Source organism: Salminus brasiliensis, chromosome 4, assembly GCF_030463535.1.
Source record: "Salminus brasiliensis chromosome 4, fSalBra1.hap2, whole genome shotgun sequence".
Classification (NCBI taxonomy): domain Eukaryota; kingdom Metazoa; phylum Chordata; class Actinopteri; order Characiformes; family Bryconidae; genus Salminus; species Salminus brasiliensis.
This window is the reverse complement of record NC_132881.1, coordinates 38,549,281-38,567,577: the sequence shown is the minus strand read 5'-3', so window position 1 is coordinate 38,567,577 and position 18,297 is coordinate 38,549,281. Positions and strand designations below refer to the sequence as shown.

At 39.0% G+C, this 18,297-nt stretch overlaps 1 protein-coding gene across 3 annotated transcripts in view; it reads right to left on the bottom strand.

Annotated features, from left to right (window-relative positions):
* Positions 1–1,539: 1,539 nt before the first annotated feature.
* ldb3a (LIM domain binding 3a) overlaps positions 1,540–18,297 on the bottom strand; it is a 54,014-nt gene continuing 37,256 nt past the window's right edge. For 2 of the 3 annotated variants that reach the window (XM_072677048.1, XM_072677047.1), the window contains 8 exons: positions 12,063–12,230; positions 5,766–5,822; positions 4,915–5,114; positions 4,433–4,820; positions 3,424–3,604; positions 3,167–3,287; positions 2,115–2,230; positions 1,540–2,024 (listed from right to left, as the gene is read on the bottom strand). In XM_072677048.1, coding sequence (XP_072533149.1) covers positions 1,935–2,024; positions 2,115–2,230; positions 3,167–3,287; positions 3,424–3,604; positions 4,433–4,820; positions 4,915–5,114; positions 5,766–5,822; positions 12,063–12,230 — 1,321 coding nt within the window. In that variant the 3' untranslated portion in view covers positions 1,540–1,934. The remainder of the gene's footprint in view (positions 2,025–2,114; positions 2,231–3,166; positions 3,288–3,423; positions 3,605–4,432; positions 4,821–4,914; positions 5,115–5,765; positions 5,823–12,062; positions 12,231–18,297) is intronic. The other variant, XM_072677049.1, reaches the window with a different exon arrangement.

The following is an 18,297-nucleotide window of genomic DNA, read 5'->3' as shown; positions in this document are numbered from 1 at the left end:
ATGATCTAGAATATGATCCCAATGAGATACCTTCACCTAAAGTCAACCTGAAATCAAAATTGACCTTTTTTTTATTAACTCTGTTCATGTCTCTGGGCATATTAAACACTATATCATCACATAACATCATACCTAAAAGACATTTTATTTTCCTGTAATTTTTTTATTGAAATGTAATGACTTTTGTCAGCCGCTAAAAAAAAGGCAGGATAAAATAATATAAATCAATATAGTGTTTCCTGTCCCCTCCTACCACCCCCACCCATCATCAAGCAAAAGAGCTCTGCTAGCTCAGGGACCCTCCCTGGTTCTGTACGTTACAATATGTAAGAAAATGTGTTATGATTTCTGATTCATATGACTTTAAACTTCACCAAATACCTCACCTTATATTTAAATAGTGTCTCAGGATTACTCAGCTAACTTTCAGCTAATGAGTTACCTGAAGGCAGTGAATGTTTTACACCAGTAATAACCACACAAACTACACAATGCAATTACATAAAACAGCATTTATTACTTACACAAATAAAACAAGGAAAGATGTTTTTCATTTGAGTTGAGGTAATTGCTTAATTTAAACAACCTGAACCAACATATGAGTTTTGTCTTGAGACACTGTTTATAAAAAGGTGGGTTTGGAATATCATCCATATATAAGCCTGTTACAGTGTTTTTTTAATACTCAATATTGTCGTTTGTACTGTTGAGTTTGATAGCGAATTGGTTACACAATACATGCATACGCACAATAAATAACAGGACTGAAAATCTAAAATCTAAAGGTGCACATAAACACCTCAGTATGACTTTGCATACCCTGCCAAAGCAAGAATTCAACTTCTGCATTACCTTCTCATTTGACTCTTTATAATCTGCTCGTCTATCTAACCTAACGTTGTTTCTTAGGTCTCTGAGGAGACTCTATTTGATCAAAAGTGCAAGCATGTATATTGTATCGAAGGTGAACTGTGAAAATTTCGGACATACACATGTAAAACTAACACTGTTGCTGGGCATCACACATGCGCTCGCAAGCAAATCCATGCACTGGCCGTCACACACATACACTAGCAAAAATAAACACGTAGTACGTTAGCATGTATAAAACAATAAAAAGACTATATGCCAGCATACTCAGCATACTGTCAGCCAAGTAAGCCTGTGGTACTAGTGTGTGTATGCTAGCATGAGAAAGATGACTATCCCTTAGGTCTCATTAACCTTTGTGTATACATATAATACCCACTCGTGAAATAAAAATAAGATTTTAAGGTTCTCATTCAGGGCTTAAGGCACACCCCTATCACATAGGTACTTTACAGGCTTTCATTAAGATTTAAATATATAATCCTGCCATCAGTCATGACAAGACCTGGGAACCGGCAATCATATATATACCCAGCACCCATTTATATGAATTAAAAACCCTTCTCTACAGGCTTGTGCTGCCAAAACAAATTAACCACAACCCTAAAACTTCAAAAGAGGTTCATCAATGTGGTTGATTCATAAAATCAAGACAAAGTCACCCCAAAATAAAATGTAGCATATTGCATTTGTATAGAAATGCAATATTCATGCTTATACAATCATGTCAAGTGGGTTCCTCTGAATATCACTTTTGTTACTTTTAACACTTTGAGTATTAAATGCATGGTCTCATAAGCAAATTGCATGAAAAGGTTTTATGTCCATGCATCAGAGAACACACTGAATATGAACCAGTTCTGAATTAAATAAAATGTTTTTTTTTTCTCATGTATCTGTTAAAATTAATTAGTATTCCTATATATGTGAACATGTCTCGCTGCTTTCACTGATATGTTCCATATAAACTGCATTGGCATTGAGCTCTTCTCCATTGGCATTGAGCTCGAGCCAATACAAAGGCAAACGCAATGGCCAGCAGGATGGTTTCTCTGTGGATGGTTCTACACATTAATGGCATGAGCGTGCTTCTTGCACAAAGGTTTATCCTTCTTGGAGTAGAAAGGCTGGCCCTCCAGGTTTATATGGCAAACCTGTAAAGGAAAAGTGACGATAATATTTGTTATGATGCTCACAAAATAAGAAAGAAATACACAAATATTCACAGCGCTGTGTGTTCTTACGGCACAAACGAAGCAGGTGTCATGCCATGTGTGGCCAAGAGCCTCGATAAACTTGTCTCCGGCCTCCACTGGGAAGTCACAGCCATGGCACTTGGTGCTGAAGAGAGCAATGTAATCTGCGGACAAAGAAACAGTAGCAAACATCAGAATATGACTTACCAGGACAAAGAAACACAAATAAATAACACTTTACTGAAGGGAAGCATTCAGTGGTTACATACACATAAACTACATAAGCCTTTCAGCTAGTGTTACGAGGGTGGCACGTTCAGCAAGGTGTACAGGTCTAGTAATGATAATATCCAGATGATTACAAAGAGCTTAAAGCCTGTTTCTCACTAATAATCACAGATACTGCCAAATATTAAACGAAAACACTAAAACATTGCAAGCATTATTTATTCTTCTCTTATTAAAATGAGAATAATGTTATTTTGTTAATCATTAATTGATCTGATTCATCAAAAATCTAATAATGCTTTGTTTTTAATTCTTTAAAATTGTAGCTCAAATAAAAAAGGAATAAAACAACAGACCAGGTGCTGAACTTGTCTGTCACATTTAATTTGTTAGGTTTTTGTGACCAAGTTATGGACTTCATTCAGTTTTCACATGACAATTAAGATGATGTGACAACCTTCCTGTAAAACCTTATTGTAGTTTCATTTAAAAATATGTAATATTAAACATTATCTTGTAAAATAGCACAGGTGATATATGGTTTGCCGATCAGTATTTTGTAGGTTGTTGACTGGCCTTACTCCACTTTGTCAGACCTCCTATAGTGGTCAGGGTTTTTCTCCACACATTTCCCAATGCAGTCCCACAATATCTTAATGGTGTTTAAAACTGGCTGTTCATGACCACCTGAACATCTTTACCCTTCAGACCATGGTTAAATGAGTTAAAAAAGAAGGAGCAGATCTTTTCGAACACATCCCAAACAGCTGCAAATCATCAGAGCATAACATGAGCATCCAAGCTACTCTTTTTGACGGTCAGTGTGCATGTGGTGAAATCTTTATCTATTAGCTCAGTTGGTGTTCCATTACCTTTTTCACAGTAAGGCTCTCCATCTTCCATATGGAAGAGGCTGTTTCCAAAGGGTTTCCCACACGCAGCACACACAAAGCAGGTGGTGTGCCAGGTCTGCCGCAGAGCATGCATCACTTCCTGTCAGGGGCACAGTGGGTACAGTGACTGCCTACACATTTGCCAAGTTTACAGAACTATGTACGGACATATACCAGTGTGTGTGTGTGTGTGTGTGTGTGCCTTTTTTTGCATTAGCATAAGTGTCAAAACTCACCCCCATGATCTTGGAGTTGCAGCGGGCACATGACGGGGCGAAGAACTCTCTGTAGCAGTTCTCACAGTAAACACTATTCTGCTCTTCCACAAAGCTGACGTCAGCCAGAGACGTTTGGCAGTACTGGCAGTTAAACTCCTCCGGATGCCATGAGCGGCCCAGTGCCACCAGGAAAGGTCCCCTATGAGATCAAAAGAGGGGGGCAACAGTTAAAAGACTGAAGCATCATTTTAAAGTAGATGACAATGCACAATCATATTTAATTACATGATGTTTTACAATTATTTTACATTTTTACATTCTCAATTACGACTTCATACAACAATACCTTTTATGTAACTATACACAATGTCTGCTGCACATCACATTATTTAATTATAGATAATTTTTAGTAGTCATGTGCTTATTTATACTCACACCAGTCAGGCCAACTTTAAATTATATGCTCTTTACACATAATTAGTTTGGTCAAAAGTTCCCCTGTTCAGTATGGTTAAGGTTTGTAGTCTATGTTCCTTCCCCTCAATTTGTTTACAGTTTTTTTCCATCTGTAGATTTGTACACAGTAAATAAATGGATAGGGAGGAGACACCGACTCTAAACGTCTTATTAAATTGGTCATTTCTTAATATCACTGAAACTTAACCCTATGACTTTGTTTACGCCTGGTCACTTCATGTCACTAGTATCTGGATTGTATCCTGGTAAGATTTTAGCCGAATGTGTTTACACTTGGTTGTGTGTCTATTATGGACAACACTGATATGCCAAATTAAAAGTTTGGAGAACTTGTGGGTAAAAAAAACATCTTCACCATGTTCATATTTGTTTAGGGATGTTCATATGTGACCAATATTTCAAAGCAATGTTTAATGATGTACTCCAGAAAACTTCAGAAAAGACGCTGCTGGGCTACTGAGCTAAAACAGATAGACGCAGATGCATATTTCGATTCTGAACATCTTCCAGATCATACATGCACCCAATTGAAAAATCTGGGTTTTCACACCTGATGATATTGTTGCAGCACGCACACATAGGCGTCCTGTTGCTGGCCGCAAAGCGCTCCGCTCTCTGGGCGACCCCGCGTGCCACCGGAGGGAAAGGAGCGGGGTTGAAGGGAGCTGGGGAAGGATTAAAAGCAGGGTTTGGGGCAGATGGGGGAGCAGGTGCATGAGTAGGGTTGGGGACATAGGCAGGAGCTGGTGGGGCAGCTGTGGGAAGAGGCTGCACCTTGACACTGGTGGTGGTGGTTTTACTTGGGTCAAACTTCTGAGCAAAAGTGTCATCCGTGACCCAAGGAGGTCTGTTGGAGTGTGAAGCGGGAGCATGAGCGGGTTGGATGAGGGGCGGAATGTGAACTGGTGCTGGCACTGGGGCTGGTGCTGGGACATGTGCTGCCAATGGGAAAAATGGAAAAGTTAGAATACCTGAAGACAAGAAGATTAACATGTACTTTAACAATGATTAGAAATGCCTCATCATGGCTACCTGGAGCAGTAGGATAGGCTGTAGGCACAATGGTGGCGGTGCTGACCACTTTAGGCGGAGGTGGACCCACAGGGATCTGGATGGAGCTGTGCTGCATGGGTGGAGGCTGGTATGTAAGTGGAGCCGGCTGCATGGGAGGTGGGTGCATGTGGGGTGGGTGCATTGGAGGGGGTTGCATGGAAGGTGGCTGCATGTAGGCACTGCAAGAAAAACGGCCACAACCTGAGTGACCTCATTTCTAAACAAATATGAGAGTGAAGCATCATTCAAGTTGTATTTTAGTCTAGGGGAGGGTAATTTGTAAGGATTGTCTGGATCAAAAGCTCACAGCGCGACTATTGATTAAGCTGAGTTCCGCAAATTTAAACATAGCTAATTTATATTGGATTAAATATCTAGGTTTCCATAATCTATGGAACATACCAGCGAATGTCACGGTGTAACAGTCCCTTACCTGACATGTTCCCCTTCATCATAAAAAAAGGTTTTAACGCAAAAGTTAGTTGTTTTTAGACAGCCGAGACCCACAGAGCGATAGAGAGAGACAGCCTGGTATCAAAGATACAGTGTTAGAAAAGAGAGCCTCCATTGCCACAGTGAGATAGGTAGGTAGATAGGTAGGTAGCATCCTTCTTCTACACACAGATATTGGTCAGAGAGGGTTAAAAGACAATAGGGTTAAAGGAACACAATCAAAGCATAAGTATTGTCCTTAGAGTCAGTGGGCTGGAAACAGAGAAGGAAGGAAGGAATGGGTTTGTTATTCCAGAGAGAATGTTAACGCTGACAGTGGGACGGGGGGGGGGGAGGGAGTGAGAGGGGCTGGATAGAGAGCTGGGCCACGCCAGTACCTGGAAGTGGAGGTTTTGTACTGAGATCTGTAACCAGACGCAGACTGCATGGTGAAGCTACAATGTGAAACAAGGTGAGAGAGAGAGAGAGAGGGGTGTGTGAGACAGAATGTGAGTTTGTGTGTCAGTCAACATGGTGAGGTTTCCAGAAAAGCCATGTGCACCTATACTTGTTAGAGTTACACTGGCCTTGAGCACCTGAGCTTAATTTGCTGTTTGTCAAATTTTGGAACCTGAAAGGAACATTCACAGTAACTCATATCCAGAGCAGTTTTCTTCAACATGTTGAGTGTTTAAGAACAATTTGCTGTTAAATGGTTTGTATCAGATCAGATCAGGAAAAGATGCTTTGGTCTTTTATACACTATATGGACAAAAGTATTGGGGCAACTACAGGTGCATTTATAATATTACAATATAGGTGCTTGATCAATACATCTGTGGCAATGGGACTGAATGAAGCACCTAAATTCATTGATTAAGAGGTGTGTCCCCGTACTTTTGTCCATATGGAGTATCAACACTGTGAAAACAAAACCTCATAACTGGTAACTCTACATTAAAAAAAAAAACACTCTAACTTCTATTAGACATTAATGCATCCAGGTCATTCCCAGGTCATACTGGACCAGCTTCATTGGTTCATTCATCATGAAACTACATTACAATATAAGGTGCAACTGCCATTTTCATATTATGTATAAAAACATCATCAATGGAGGTACAAGGTTTTGTTTCCGACAGCAAAGATACATGCACACACCTCCAGGTTTTTCTCAATCAGTCACCACCTGGAGGTGCCAGAAACAGATGCCTGGAGGTTGATGCACAAAGCTACAGTATAAGTGAACATGGCAGTACAAAGACCACAATTAAACATTTCAACACATGCACTCTCTCACTCAACAGTACCCAAACACACATGTACCTGTTTGTAGATACGTCCATCAACACATCAACACAGGACAGGCCATAGGCTAACTAAAATACAACTGTCTCTCACGTCTTAGACACAGTGGGATCTCACTCTTTGCAATCAACAGCTACAGTTATTCAGCATTTTAGTCAGCTGGCTAAATTATACTTTCCTTAAACCAAGAATGACTTAAAGGTTTAGAAATATGGTAAGCTAAGAAACTTATCTTATGATAGTTAGGCAAATTCTTAACTAATCTAACATTACATTGTGAAATTCATGTTTCAATATGAATTTTGCATGTTGATTTGCATATTTCTTTCAATGTGCCTGTGAAGCTACTGTCTGTATAATCATGAACAGTCCAGTACACACAAAGAAACAGAAACACTCATAGATATTAACAGTACGACAATGGCAGCGATGCAGGCCAAGCAAACAAAACACCAGAGAAAGAGAGATCAACAACACACACCATTGCAGAGAAACACATCTAATGCCACAAATACATATTATGAAAACTCAATATTTTCTTACATGTAAGATATACAATCTTACATTTCCCTGTTAAAAGAAAATCATCATCACACATGAAGCTACAATAAAGCTATACAATAAAGCTACACCATCTCCACAGTGTCACACTATCATACTGATGTAGTATTACTCGGCGGAATTCACCAAAGATGCAAATTCTGTGATACTTTTTAAACTAATATGCAAATGATAACCTCTACTAATACCTATAATATAATGTACCATTCAGTAGTGACCTGAATCAAATGCCTTTCTATTTGCCTGTACAATAAGAACCCCAAATAGGAAGAAAAGTTCTATTTGCTTTTGTTCAGTTCTGGAAAAGACTATTTCCAAACATCCAAGGCAATGATATAAACAGTTTGCTATTTTGTAAGTGAAGTCTTTGATACTCAATATTTAAAAACTGAACTGTACACAAATGAAACTAGGGATGTCCTGATCCGACATCAGCTATTTTAATCCCAATCCAGTTCCGATTCTTTGTTTTGCCTATTGCATTCAGAGAACCATCTGGTGACCGTTAATGGACATTATTGCCCAGCCGGCAGAAGTGCAGACGTTCTCAAAAGGTAAAAGAATGAATTTAGAGTCTGTAGTGCAGAGCTATTTTACAGTGGAACATGAAAACAGAACAGAATATCAGATACTATATAAAACTACTGCTGAAACGCTCTGTTTTACCAGCAGGAGAACCGCACGTCTTTCTTTTACTGAACAGCGCATTCGGAACCGAGTGGAGACTAATGCTAATGCTAATAATATATTGTTTTGACCTTTTAGTGGTAATCAAAGCATGACCACCCAGGCCCACAGGTGAACTGGTGTGAAGTCAAATAAAATGTGTGTTTACATTTGGCAAAGTCTTATCACCAAATTTCAGTTTCACTCCAGTCCACACAGGTTAAAGCAGTCCAAAACCAAGGACAATGAAGATGAAATAAGCAAAGCAAAGAGGCTATGCAGGCATGCATGTGTGAAGTCCTCCATCAAATTCCACAATGACTGGGAAACACGTCCTTTCCCTTTCATGTAGGTGAAAGTACACTGTAAAAGCTAGTTGGTTTAAGCGACAAACAGTGTGTTTAATTAATTAACTAGGTTTTACAGTGTTTGGAGGTCTGTTGGTTAGCTGGAATGTGTGTAAGCATGCAGGGTGTAGGGGGCGTGCAGAGTGAACGTTGGTGGGCATGGGATGGAGGAGCTGTCTTCTACATTCACTCTCACTGTCACACCCACTAAAGTCACTGTGAAATACTGTTTCTCTCAACATCATTAAGTAGCCCCTTTTCTCATAAAGACGTGACATCATAAAACTGTCACAGCACTCTTTATGGGTCATAAAATTGACCTGAAGGTTAAGTGCACAGAAGAGCTTGAGGGTAGGTGTAAAATATGTAGACATATATAGTGTCATTTATGAAGTGTGGGGCTTGATACAAAAAATAAAGCCTTTTAGCACAGACAATCAAGCCTTCTAGTGTGCCTAGAAACCCGCAGGGGCTACAGATTTATTACACGGTTTTATTTCAGTTACATCATTCCAAGCATTATCAATTTTCTTTAGTATTGTTATGATCAGATCAGTCACTGGAATTATGTAGAGGAAAGTGCATAATGTCAACAAGACGCTGATTCACAAGATTCATGATTTATGTCATATCGGTCCTCCATAGCTTCAAGTTCTTCTCATGGCTTCTCAAAAAGCAAAACAAGAGTGTCTTATAAATGGAGTTGGACAATATATATATTTTCAATTCTACAATGAGGATAATTCCAAAGTTCATTAAAATTAGCAAATTATGGCTCCAAGTGGTTCAGCGGTCTCTCTGCGGGCTCTGAGTTTGAGCCCTGAGTCATGCCACTTTGCCATCAGCGGTCAGAGAGAGCACAATTGGTCATTATCTCTTCAGGTGGGTAAAAGATGCTCTCACTCTCTCTCATCACTCTTAAAGCAATGTTGGCTGGCTTGCACTGCTGATGCGGTGGAGCTTGTCGGCTGCTAGGCGGTGCTGCAACGGTGCCAGTTTGGAGACGTGTTAAGTCCTTACCCTCCAAGTGTTGAGAGCAATGCTAGTGCTAGGCGCTACAGACGGGTTAACTGGCAGTAGCAAATTGGGAGAAAAAGTAAAACATTTGACAAAATAATAAATTAAATAATTAAAAAAGTAAGTTAATATTATTTATAATTACAATGGAGTTAAAATTTCACTGCAAATACTGATATTCAATAATGATCACTAACGCTTTTTGTCTTTTCAATTAAAAGCTGTTGATCGCTAAATAAACCCAAAAAATATTGTTCAAGGTTGTTAACATGAATACTTAACTTTAAGTTCTCAAGCTCAGGAAAACTTTGATAGCCACAAAGAAGCCATAAAGAACAACACTGACTAAAGTGAAGCATGTGAGGTTCCAGAAAACTTCACACCCCATTAAAAAAGTGCTAAAACTTTCGTAGCCCTGTATCCCAGCATCCTCAGCCACTCTGCACATCCCTGTTTTTTTTTTTTTTGGTCTGCTCTGAGTCTGTACCTCAGCTGATTTGATTTTCCTGAGGGAAGGGAAGGCTTGCGTTTTGGCAAAGTTCTGGTACGGAAGAATGGGGTGATTGACAGGGCCTCCAGCGCAGATGTAGGGGGCGGCCCGTTCTTATAAGCATGGTTTCTTAACAAGAGCCAGTGAGAAAGGCATGAAAGATTCACCTCAGCTCAGGTTCTTAACCTCACCAACATTAACACAAGCTGCTAAATCAGTATTACAGTCTTCTGAGCATATGAGAAACATTTAGATTTTTTACTCAACAATGTTAAAGAACTTGTTATTAATTATATGACACCAGGACTAATTTGTGTACTGTTCCTTTCCAGTTAGCTATTTGCAGGTCTCCCAATTATTTAAGAGCTTTATGTCCCCTTAGGGTCACATGGGAGTCTTAAAAGCAGACAGAACCATGGCTGGACCTTAATATTAGTCTTCCACTTGATCAAGAGAAGGAAAATAATAAGAGTAGATGGGAATACATTAGATAAAGAGAGACTTCTTCTCAACTGGGTGAAAGACAGGTTGGAGAATGGAAGGGGGCAATGGGTGTACCTAGACTGAGTAGATAATACAGTTGAAATAGTTGAGGCTGCAGGTGACAGGTGGCGGGGTCCCTCAGGGGGAACAGCAGGGGCTGCAGGGGCAGGGGGACATACGGGCAGCGGCTGAGGGGGTGACATTGAGCTGCAGAAGACAGAGTAGAGTTATGCAGGCTGGTGGAATGGAGAATGACGATGAAACCACCTGTGGGATCACTAAATGCAATATTATCCTATTAGCTTACATACAAAAATCTAGGATAACTAAAGCTGACCAACTGCAACTGCAAGGCCAGCACATGGCATTGGTTTTGCAGGCACCAGGCAAATGCTTTCTCCTCTTGGCTTCTGTTTCCCACATAATGTTATCCTTACTTTAGAGCATATGGTCATATATACAGTGCACTGTGGTTAGCTTCTGTAGTGTGTCTGTAGCAGTGAAGGACATCTGTAGCATAGAGACAGCAGCAGTAATGGGCTGTTAAAGTAAAAGCTGAACATGTTAAGAGTTATCAGTCACAGGTTACAGCACTAACTGGACTGGAGCAATTAGATGCAATGGAGACACTCTCTGTTCTAACACAGCAGTTTAGATCACCAAGTTCACACATAATCTCTCCTCGTTAAATTAAAAATCAATTTTCAGAACACATCTTTGATGAAGTTTGGGAAATTTGGGAAGTTATACTATAATTTAGCATTTTAACAAAATGTGGGTCTTATCTTGTGCTAAATTATGTTCTTAACACTTAACATGATGAAGAGGTGGGGTGAGAAATAGTAACAGAATCTCCATATATTAAGTGTCAGTATTTTACTATTTGATTGCTGATGATTTCAATTTTCCTAAAACTATGGTTAGACTAACATATTACCAAAATGTGTTTCTTTCTTGAGATAACACAATCTGGAAGGGCATAAGGAAAGGTTGAGGATAGTGGTATATATAGAAGGTAGTGGATAACACACTTGCCCAGCACACAGGAGAATGGGGTTTAGTCCTCTGCTTAGACAAGGATCTGAAATACTGCTCTAATATACAGTCATGTGCATAGGTTTGGGCACCTCTGTCCATATTATATGCATTCTTGATTTCCCAAGGTAAATTAAGTGCACATCCTTAACAGATGCTTCTGCATGCTTCTGCACGTCTAATATACAATAACTGTTTAGTTGCTAAACTGAACATATTGAAAAAAAGATACGTGTTTCATGCACAAATGTTATGGCACATATAAAAAAAAAATCCAAATTTGTAAACAGAAATTGTGCTCTACAATTAGCATAGAAATATGCTATATTTAAGTTTTCTATAGACTGTACAGTTCTAAAAAAGGCCCCTAACATTACATTCACATGGCACTGTAAATTGTCCTGGATGTCTTTTTCACAAAGAAAAACAGGTAAATACGTGAGGAAGATGTAATGCTTTGATATAAAAGATTAAAGTTCAATTAATACTAAACTTAATTGACATGATACACAATAAAACAAAATGTACACAACAATATATTGCAATATATACATATCATGTTTACTGTGTAGCAAATCCCACCCCTAGCACATATAGTGACATATTCACACCATGAACCACAACATCATCACCAGTTCAACAATAACTCAAACACTGTGCAGAGGCCGTACACTTTGGTGTTACACTCACACATACCTCAAGGCCAGTGCAACCAAACATGGAATGGTGGAGAAATTACTGGCACACCATTATAAACAGCCAGCAAATTCAGAAGCATGCAGCATTACCTGTCTCGAGCAGGGTCTACAGGGGCGGGTTCTGGAGGCTGTTCAGCGTCAAGCTCAGGTGCCTGATTCGCTATCTGCGGCTCATTGGCGAGCTGATTGGGCAAAGCTGCGGTAGTAGGCAGAGCGGCAGGCGCGGCGCTGGAGACTGGAGCATGCTGGACAGGCGTACTGCACAGGAGGTTAGGGTGCATTGAAGAAATCATAGATAAAGCCAAAGTCATTTACACAGACAAACAACAGCCCAGGTTGCTTTTTGCATATAAACACACAACAGGGATGTGTTTACATGCTTTAATTAGAGAGTGGAGGAAGGGGAGGTGGCGAGGGAAACAGGAAAGAGTGCAAGAGATTATTCAGCTTTACACAAACTGGGGCATATATCTAAATTTATCATAACTAAAGAGGTAAATAATCACCAGCATAATCAATCAATGCACAGCTTAGAAGAGAATGCTGACAGCAGAACTGATCGCTGACGATGAGCTACTGTAGGATTTGGAATAGGCTGTGGATGTGTGGCTCTATGTGCAGTGCATTGCAGTGAATTATTGGAACCCTTTGTTAATTAATTATAATAAATATATATTTTTGAACTGGCTGTCTTACATATCTAATGCTATTTTTATTTTTTATGTCATAATATTCATTATTATTTCAGTACCAGCATTTGAATCAAAAGTTACAAAAACTTTGTAACTGGACATCAGCATCAAACCAAAATCCCCATAGAGTGAATCTCCTAAATTCATAAGTTTAGAACTTAATGTACACTATATGGACAAAAGTATTGGGACATGTACTCATTCATTTCTTCCGAAAGTAACTGTCTTTACTGTCCAGTTAAGGCTTTCTACTAGATTTTGAAGCATTACTGTGAGGATCTGTTTGCATTCAGCAACAAGCAAGTTAGCGAGGTCAGAATGTTATGATCACCACCCCACCTCATTGCCAACTCCCCAACTCATCCCAAAAGTACTAGAACATTCCTAATAATTAGCCAGAACCCAGTGGGTTCATGTTTATTTGCTCTAGAGAGCCATATTCTCTTGACAATAATTTTCTAAACTAAACTTAAAATAACTAAATGTGTTCATTAGAAGGGGTGTCCACAAACATTTGAGCATATAGTGTACATTCTAAAGCTTGATAAAGTTGCAGAACAGCATACATTTGAGATTATGGACAATTCACTTTAGACTATTTAATAGGTCTTCAGTGGTTTAGCTCAGCCATTGCTCAAGCCTGATTCAGTGATTCAGTGGACAACAAACAAATTTCCAAGACGTTCCAGGTAGAACAGCAATATCTTTCATCTTTTGTTCAGATTAGTTTTGTCCCATTTTATGAGTTACGCCCAAGGCCTTTCTTCACAAATGTTTAACAAAGGGTGACAATATTTTTGAAAGCACTGTAACCACATTTCACTAAACTGAGGTATCAAAATGAGACATGAGAGCTACTGAGAGCTACATTCATCGTACCTCAGCATGAGCTCACCATGAGACACTATGAGACACAAAACTTTTATGCTAACTCAATTCAGCAGCACATCTCAAAATTTCAAAAGTGTTCATAAATATCATTTCAATTAATGTATGAGTGGAGCCGGTCCTATTGCAGGTTTGGTTAGCTTTGGAGATCCCAAGGAACCTGGAAGACCAACAGTGAATGCATGGGGAAAAGGAAAGATTCTCCGCGATCGCAGTGAGGTTAGGAAAAACTCCCTCAGACTCAGACTGTGTCATCAGCCATAAACCACAATCCCAGTGGCTTAGACATGGTGACATATGCAAACGTTTAGTAAGTGATAAGAATATTTTGGTCAAGAAAATTGCCCAGGCAGAGGAGAGAAGATAAGAGGCAGGCATCTAGCAGCAGCAGGCCTGGTGGTGGACTGATGGCTGACCCCTTCTGACATACACACACAACCACCTCTTCAAATTCTCAACTTTATTAACTCCCATACCTTCCAATCTTTTATTTAAAAGGACAGACTCTCAATAGATGAAGTGATCTGATAACATATCAGACGTCCTTGTTTTTTCAGAAGGAATCAAAAAAGAGAGGTCTGGAGATGATGGTTGCTGGTGTTCATTAAGCCTTCATCACTTTTTTGTGGTAAACTTGTCAGGTGGCTCAGTGCATTTCTGGTGCTTGTGTGTAAGATGTAAGTGAGACTGACTAGGTGCAGTGCATGTGGAAAGTGTGTTATCATTAGTATATCATTAGTATCATCATTGTGTATTCGTTGTGTATTGTTCAGTGTACTGTTTGTGCTTTGTAAAGTTTTCAATTGGTCTTATAATATTTTACATTACTGTGCTGTAACTAAGTACCCAGTACCTATTAGCATACATAAATGGCTCGAAAAGTATCCATATGGTTGAGTGGAGGCAGAAGGTATACACAGGAAGACAGTGGTGGGGAAGTGAGTAGAAGCAGAAGAGAGAACAAATCAGGGGACACATTAGCAAGAACCTCTGAAACTATTCTGTAAGGACTGTCTCTACTGACCTTCTAGTAGCCACTGTTCCAACACACACACAGGTAACCTCAATGAGAACGTTGCAAAGCCTATACACAAGCCAGCCAGTACAACACAAAAGAAACACAAATATAAGGACACACCACTGCTGGTATCAGGAGGCAGCTTTCTCTAATGACCAACCAAACCCAAGACTGTAGTGTTGACCTAACACAAATATCTAAATATTTAAAAAGAAAGCCTTTAATGTAACTGGGTATTTTTAATTAAATTGCAATTTTAGCTCCACACACTAAATAGACAGAAGTGTTGGCATACCTGATCATTTAGTTTCTTCTGAAATCAAGGGTATTAATGCTGCATGCTATCTGTGTCTCTACTGTGTACGGAATGCTTTGGAGAGCATTGCTGTGAGGATCTGATTGCATTACGTGACAAGAGTGTTAGTGAGGTCAGGATGCAGGGTGACCAGCAGTCTACCTCATCTCAAAAGTATTGGATGGAGCACCATCATTCCAGGAAACACAATAGGTTCATGTTTATCTGGTTCAGGGAACACTGTTCTTTTAGAAATACAGAGACTACAAGGACTACACAAAATAGATAACTGCATCCTTTAGAAGGGGTGTCCCCAAACATTTGGACATACAGTATATTATGCTAAGAAGGGATAAAAACAAACAGACACAGTTTCGGCACCACAGTGCCATCTGCTGATACTAAAAAAGCAAGGTCATCATTTATAGTTGTGGTAGTCAGTAGGACCATGATCTTGATTTTACAAAAAAGAGAAACCTAAGCTAGAAGGAACACCTTTGTCCTTTTGGAGTCTGCAGGTCAGGGACTCCCAAGATTATGGTTTTTGCTACTGTTTCTCATGTGTTGGTGCCAGATACCACATGACATCTTCAGAGGTCTTGTGGAGTCCATGCCCTGATGGGTCAGAATTGTTTTGGGAGCACGAGGGGGACTTGATGTTGTGTGATGTTATGGTGTGTGTTAGGCTAAAAATGAGTTGTAGGAGCTGCTGGTAACAATTTTGAATAGTGTCTCATAGAACTGATTGCATCTTAAACCATGAAATTATGTGTTCGAGAAATTAGTGTTTCAATATATTGTGCTGAACATACATAAATACTCATATTCAGCCCAGGAGAAATCCTGGTAGGTGCAAATTATTTTTTTAATGTAAAAATATTTTACTCTTTTTAGGCAATCTGTTATGAATACTGCAGGATGTGCACTCAATGATACAAATTATTAAAAGTCTCTATACACAATTGCACATACGCATACATAATCACACATACACATTTCAGTTACTACACTTCAGAACTAAACAATAACTTGGATGTTATTGTAAACTATTTTTTTTAATAATTTTAAGCTTTAACCTTGTCACAAACCTACATGAGCCATAAATAACTGTAAACACAACAATAACAAATCCATGATCATAAGCATAACTGTAAGAGAAAGCCTAAATATAACACAGCTAGAACAGTACAATAACCTACAGGAACTGATCAGGAAGAAGATCCACACAGCTAGAAAATGAGGTTCAATAAAGTTACTGTTGGTCAGCCTGTCTTGGTGAGCTAGTTAAGAAGCAAATGTATGGGTGAATAGATGTTGGGGTAAACATGAATGTAAATATGGAATATGGTTTACAAAACATAGTGAAAAGATTAGGTGGATGAGTATGCAGCCTGGCGTGTGTGTGCATGAAGATGATTGGATGAGGATGGAATAGAGAAGTGAAGGGCAAGAGGAGGGCCAGCCATCAGGAGACACAAACACTCTGGTGAAGACACACACTCTATTCAGCATGCACTGCATGTAGGTAGGGTAGAGGCAGGGTCAGAGGAAGCGGGAAAAGCCCAATGTAGAATGTGATGAGGGTGGCCAAGCAGTTAGCAAAGGCATCCACTTTAACCAACACCAAACAATCCAGCCAACAACAACCCATGGCACAGCCAACACCATTTCCCTAAGTGACAATCAGACGAGCGGAATTACCTTAGGAAAAAGTCCTGGATTGTATACCCCACTGTCTCTACTCACACATACAAGGACTTCTTGCCCCTATTATCTCTTTTGCTGGAAGGACGGACTGATGGCCAACGCTGTAGAGATCTTAGGGCTTCCACCTCCTTCAAATGTCCTCTCAGCTACTACAGTTCTACATAGAGTTTGCTAATCCTGCCTGAAGAAACCTAATAAATAAGTATTGAAGCTCTGTAGTTCAGCCCTTTTGATAACTAACCTTAACAAAGTACTGTAGTAACTGTAAAAGATGAGTAATGTTTCTTAAAAATCCTGACAGTGTCTATTTCTACTTCTTATTTAAGCTGTACTAAGTGCATCTGAAGAACAGTATTACACATATCATACAAATACAAATCAATGCCTGGCGCTGTAGTTGTGGTCGGATGTTTTCCTACACTCATGAAAGTCATGGCAATTATGGATATAAACTGTTTTTATTCTGGGGCAAAATAAATACATATATTTTTTATAAAAAAAACAACAGATATTTTGTTCTCAATGTTTCATTCTGGTAAGAGATGGGTTCTGCATTCATCACAGGGTCCCAATTAAACACGTCAGGTTCAAAAATATACATACAATACCACTTTATTAATTCAGTGGTGCTAAAAATATTTTTTGCCAAGGCTAAAACCCTATTAACTTCCTGTTACAGCACGGAACTGACCAACACAGAATACAGTCCAAGGAGTGCAGCTAGATCTGAGAAGATCTGAGAAGGATGATCATATGCATACACAAGTCAGCAATGTCTCTTGGAGCCATTTCAGATTCCAAGATTTCTAAGATTCTAATATTTTAATATTAGCAGCCTGGTATGTATAATTTGGACCCTGAGTTGATTTCTAGATATCCTCAAAAACTCTATTTCTAAAAAAAAAAAAAAAAGAACTTATGTACCAGTCTTATTGCTTTTTTGTATTAAAGATGTGTTGTACACAGTTCAGAGAAATCACTGAACCTCCAATATTGCCATGACATTCAAATCCATGAGTGAGTGTTTGTAAACTTCCAACCACAACTGTGTTTAAAACAACCTGCGTTTTTAAATATATTAACAAATTGAAAAAAAATATTTTAGATCTGCAAAAAAGAAGTGGAGGTTGGGTTAGAAGTACATTCTCTCTACTAATGTCCGACCAATGTGAAATTTATTTAAATGGAATAAATTAAATCCAATTCTACATGCAGTTTTTTGTAATTATACAGTGCTTGAAAAACGCTTTTCTTCTTATTATTGTTTAATGTTATAATCCAACACATTTAGTTGAAGAATGCCTTACTGACAGATATGCTTGTCGGTTTTCAAACTTGTTAAACGTGTAAAATCAAACAACCTAAACATCTAAATATTTTAGCAGAGGGGCCGAATGCATCACTTTAGGTTTCCCAATGGTACATCCATCTACAGTTCGGCCCTATTTTTTAACATATAGCCAATATTATCAGCCAACCAATATAGTAATCAAGCCCTACTCAATGCAATAGCAGAACAAAGCATCACTAACAGTCTGCTCCTGCTACAAACTGGCCAAATAACAACACTAGTTTTATAGTTTAGATATAATACAGTTAGGAAGTTTTTAGGATCATTACAATCAGTAATTACATTTCATGTCAACTTATACTTGATCTCATACTTGAAGTGCAAAAAAGCAGCCTGACAGCAACAATAGCGAATCCAGTGGCTTTATCCAACCA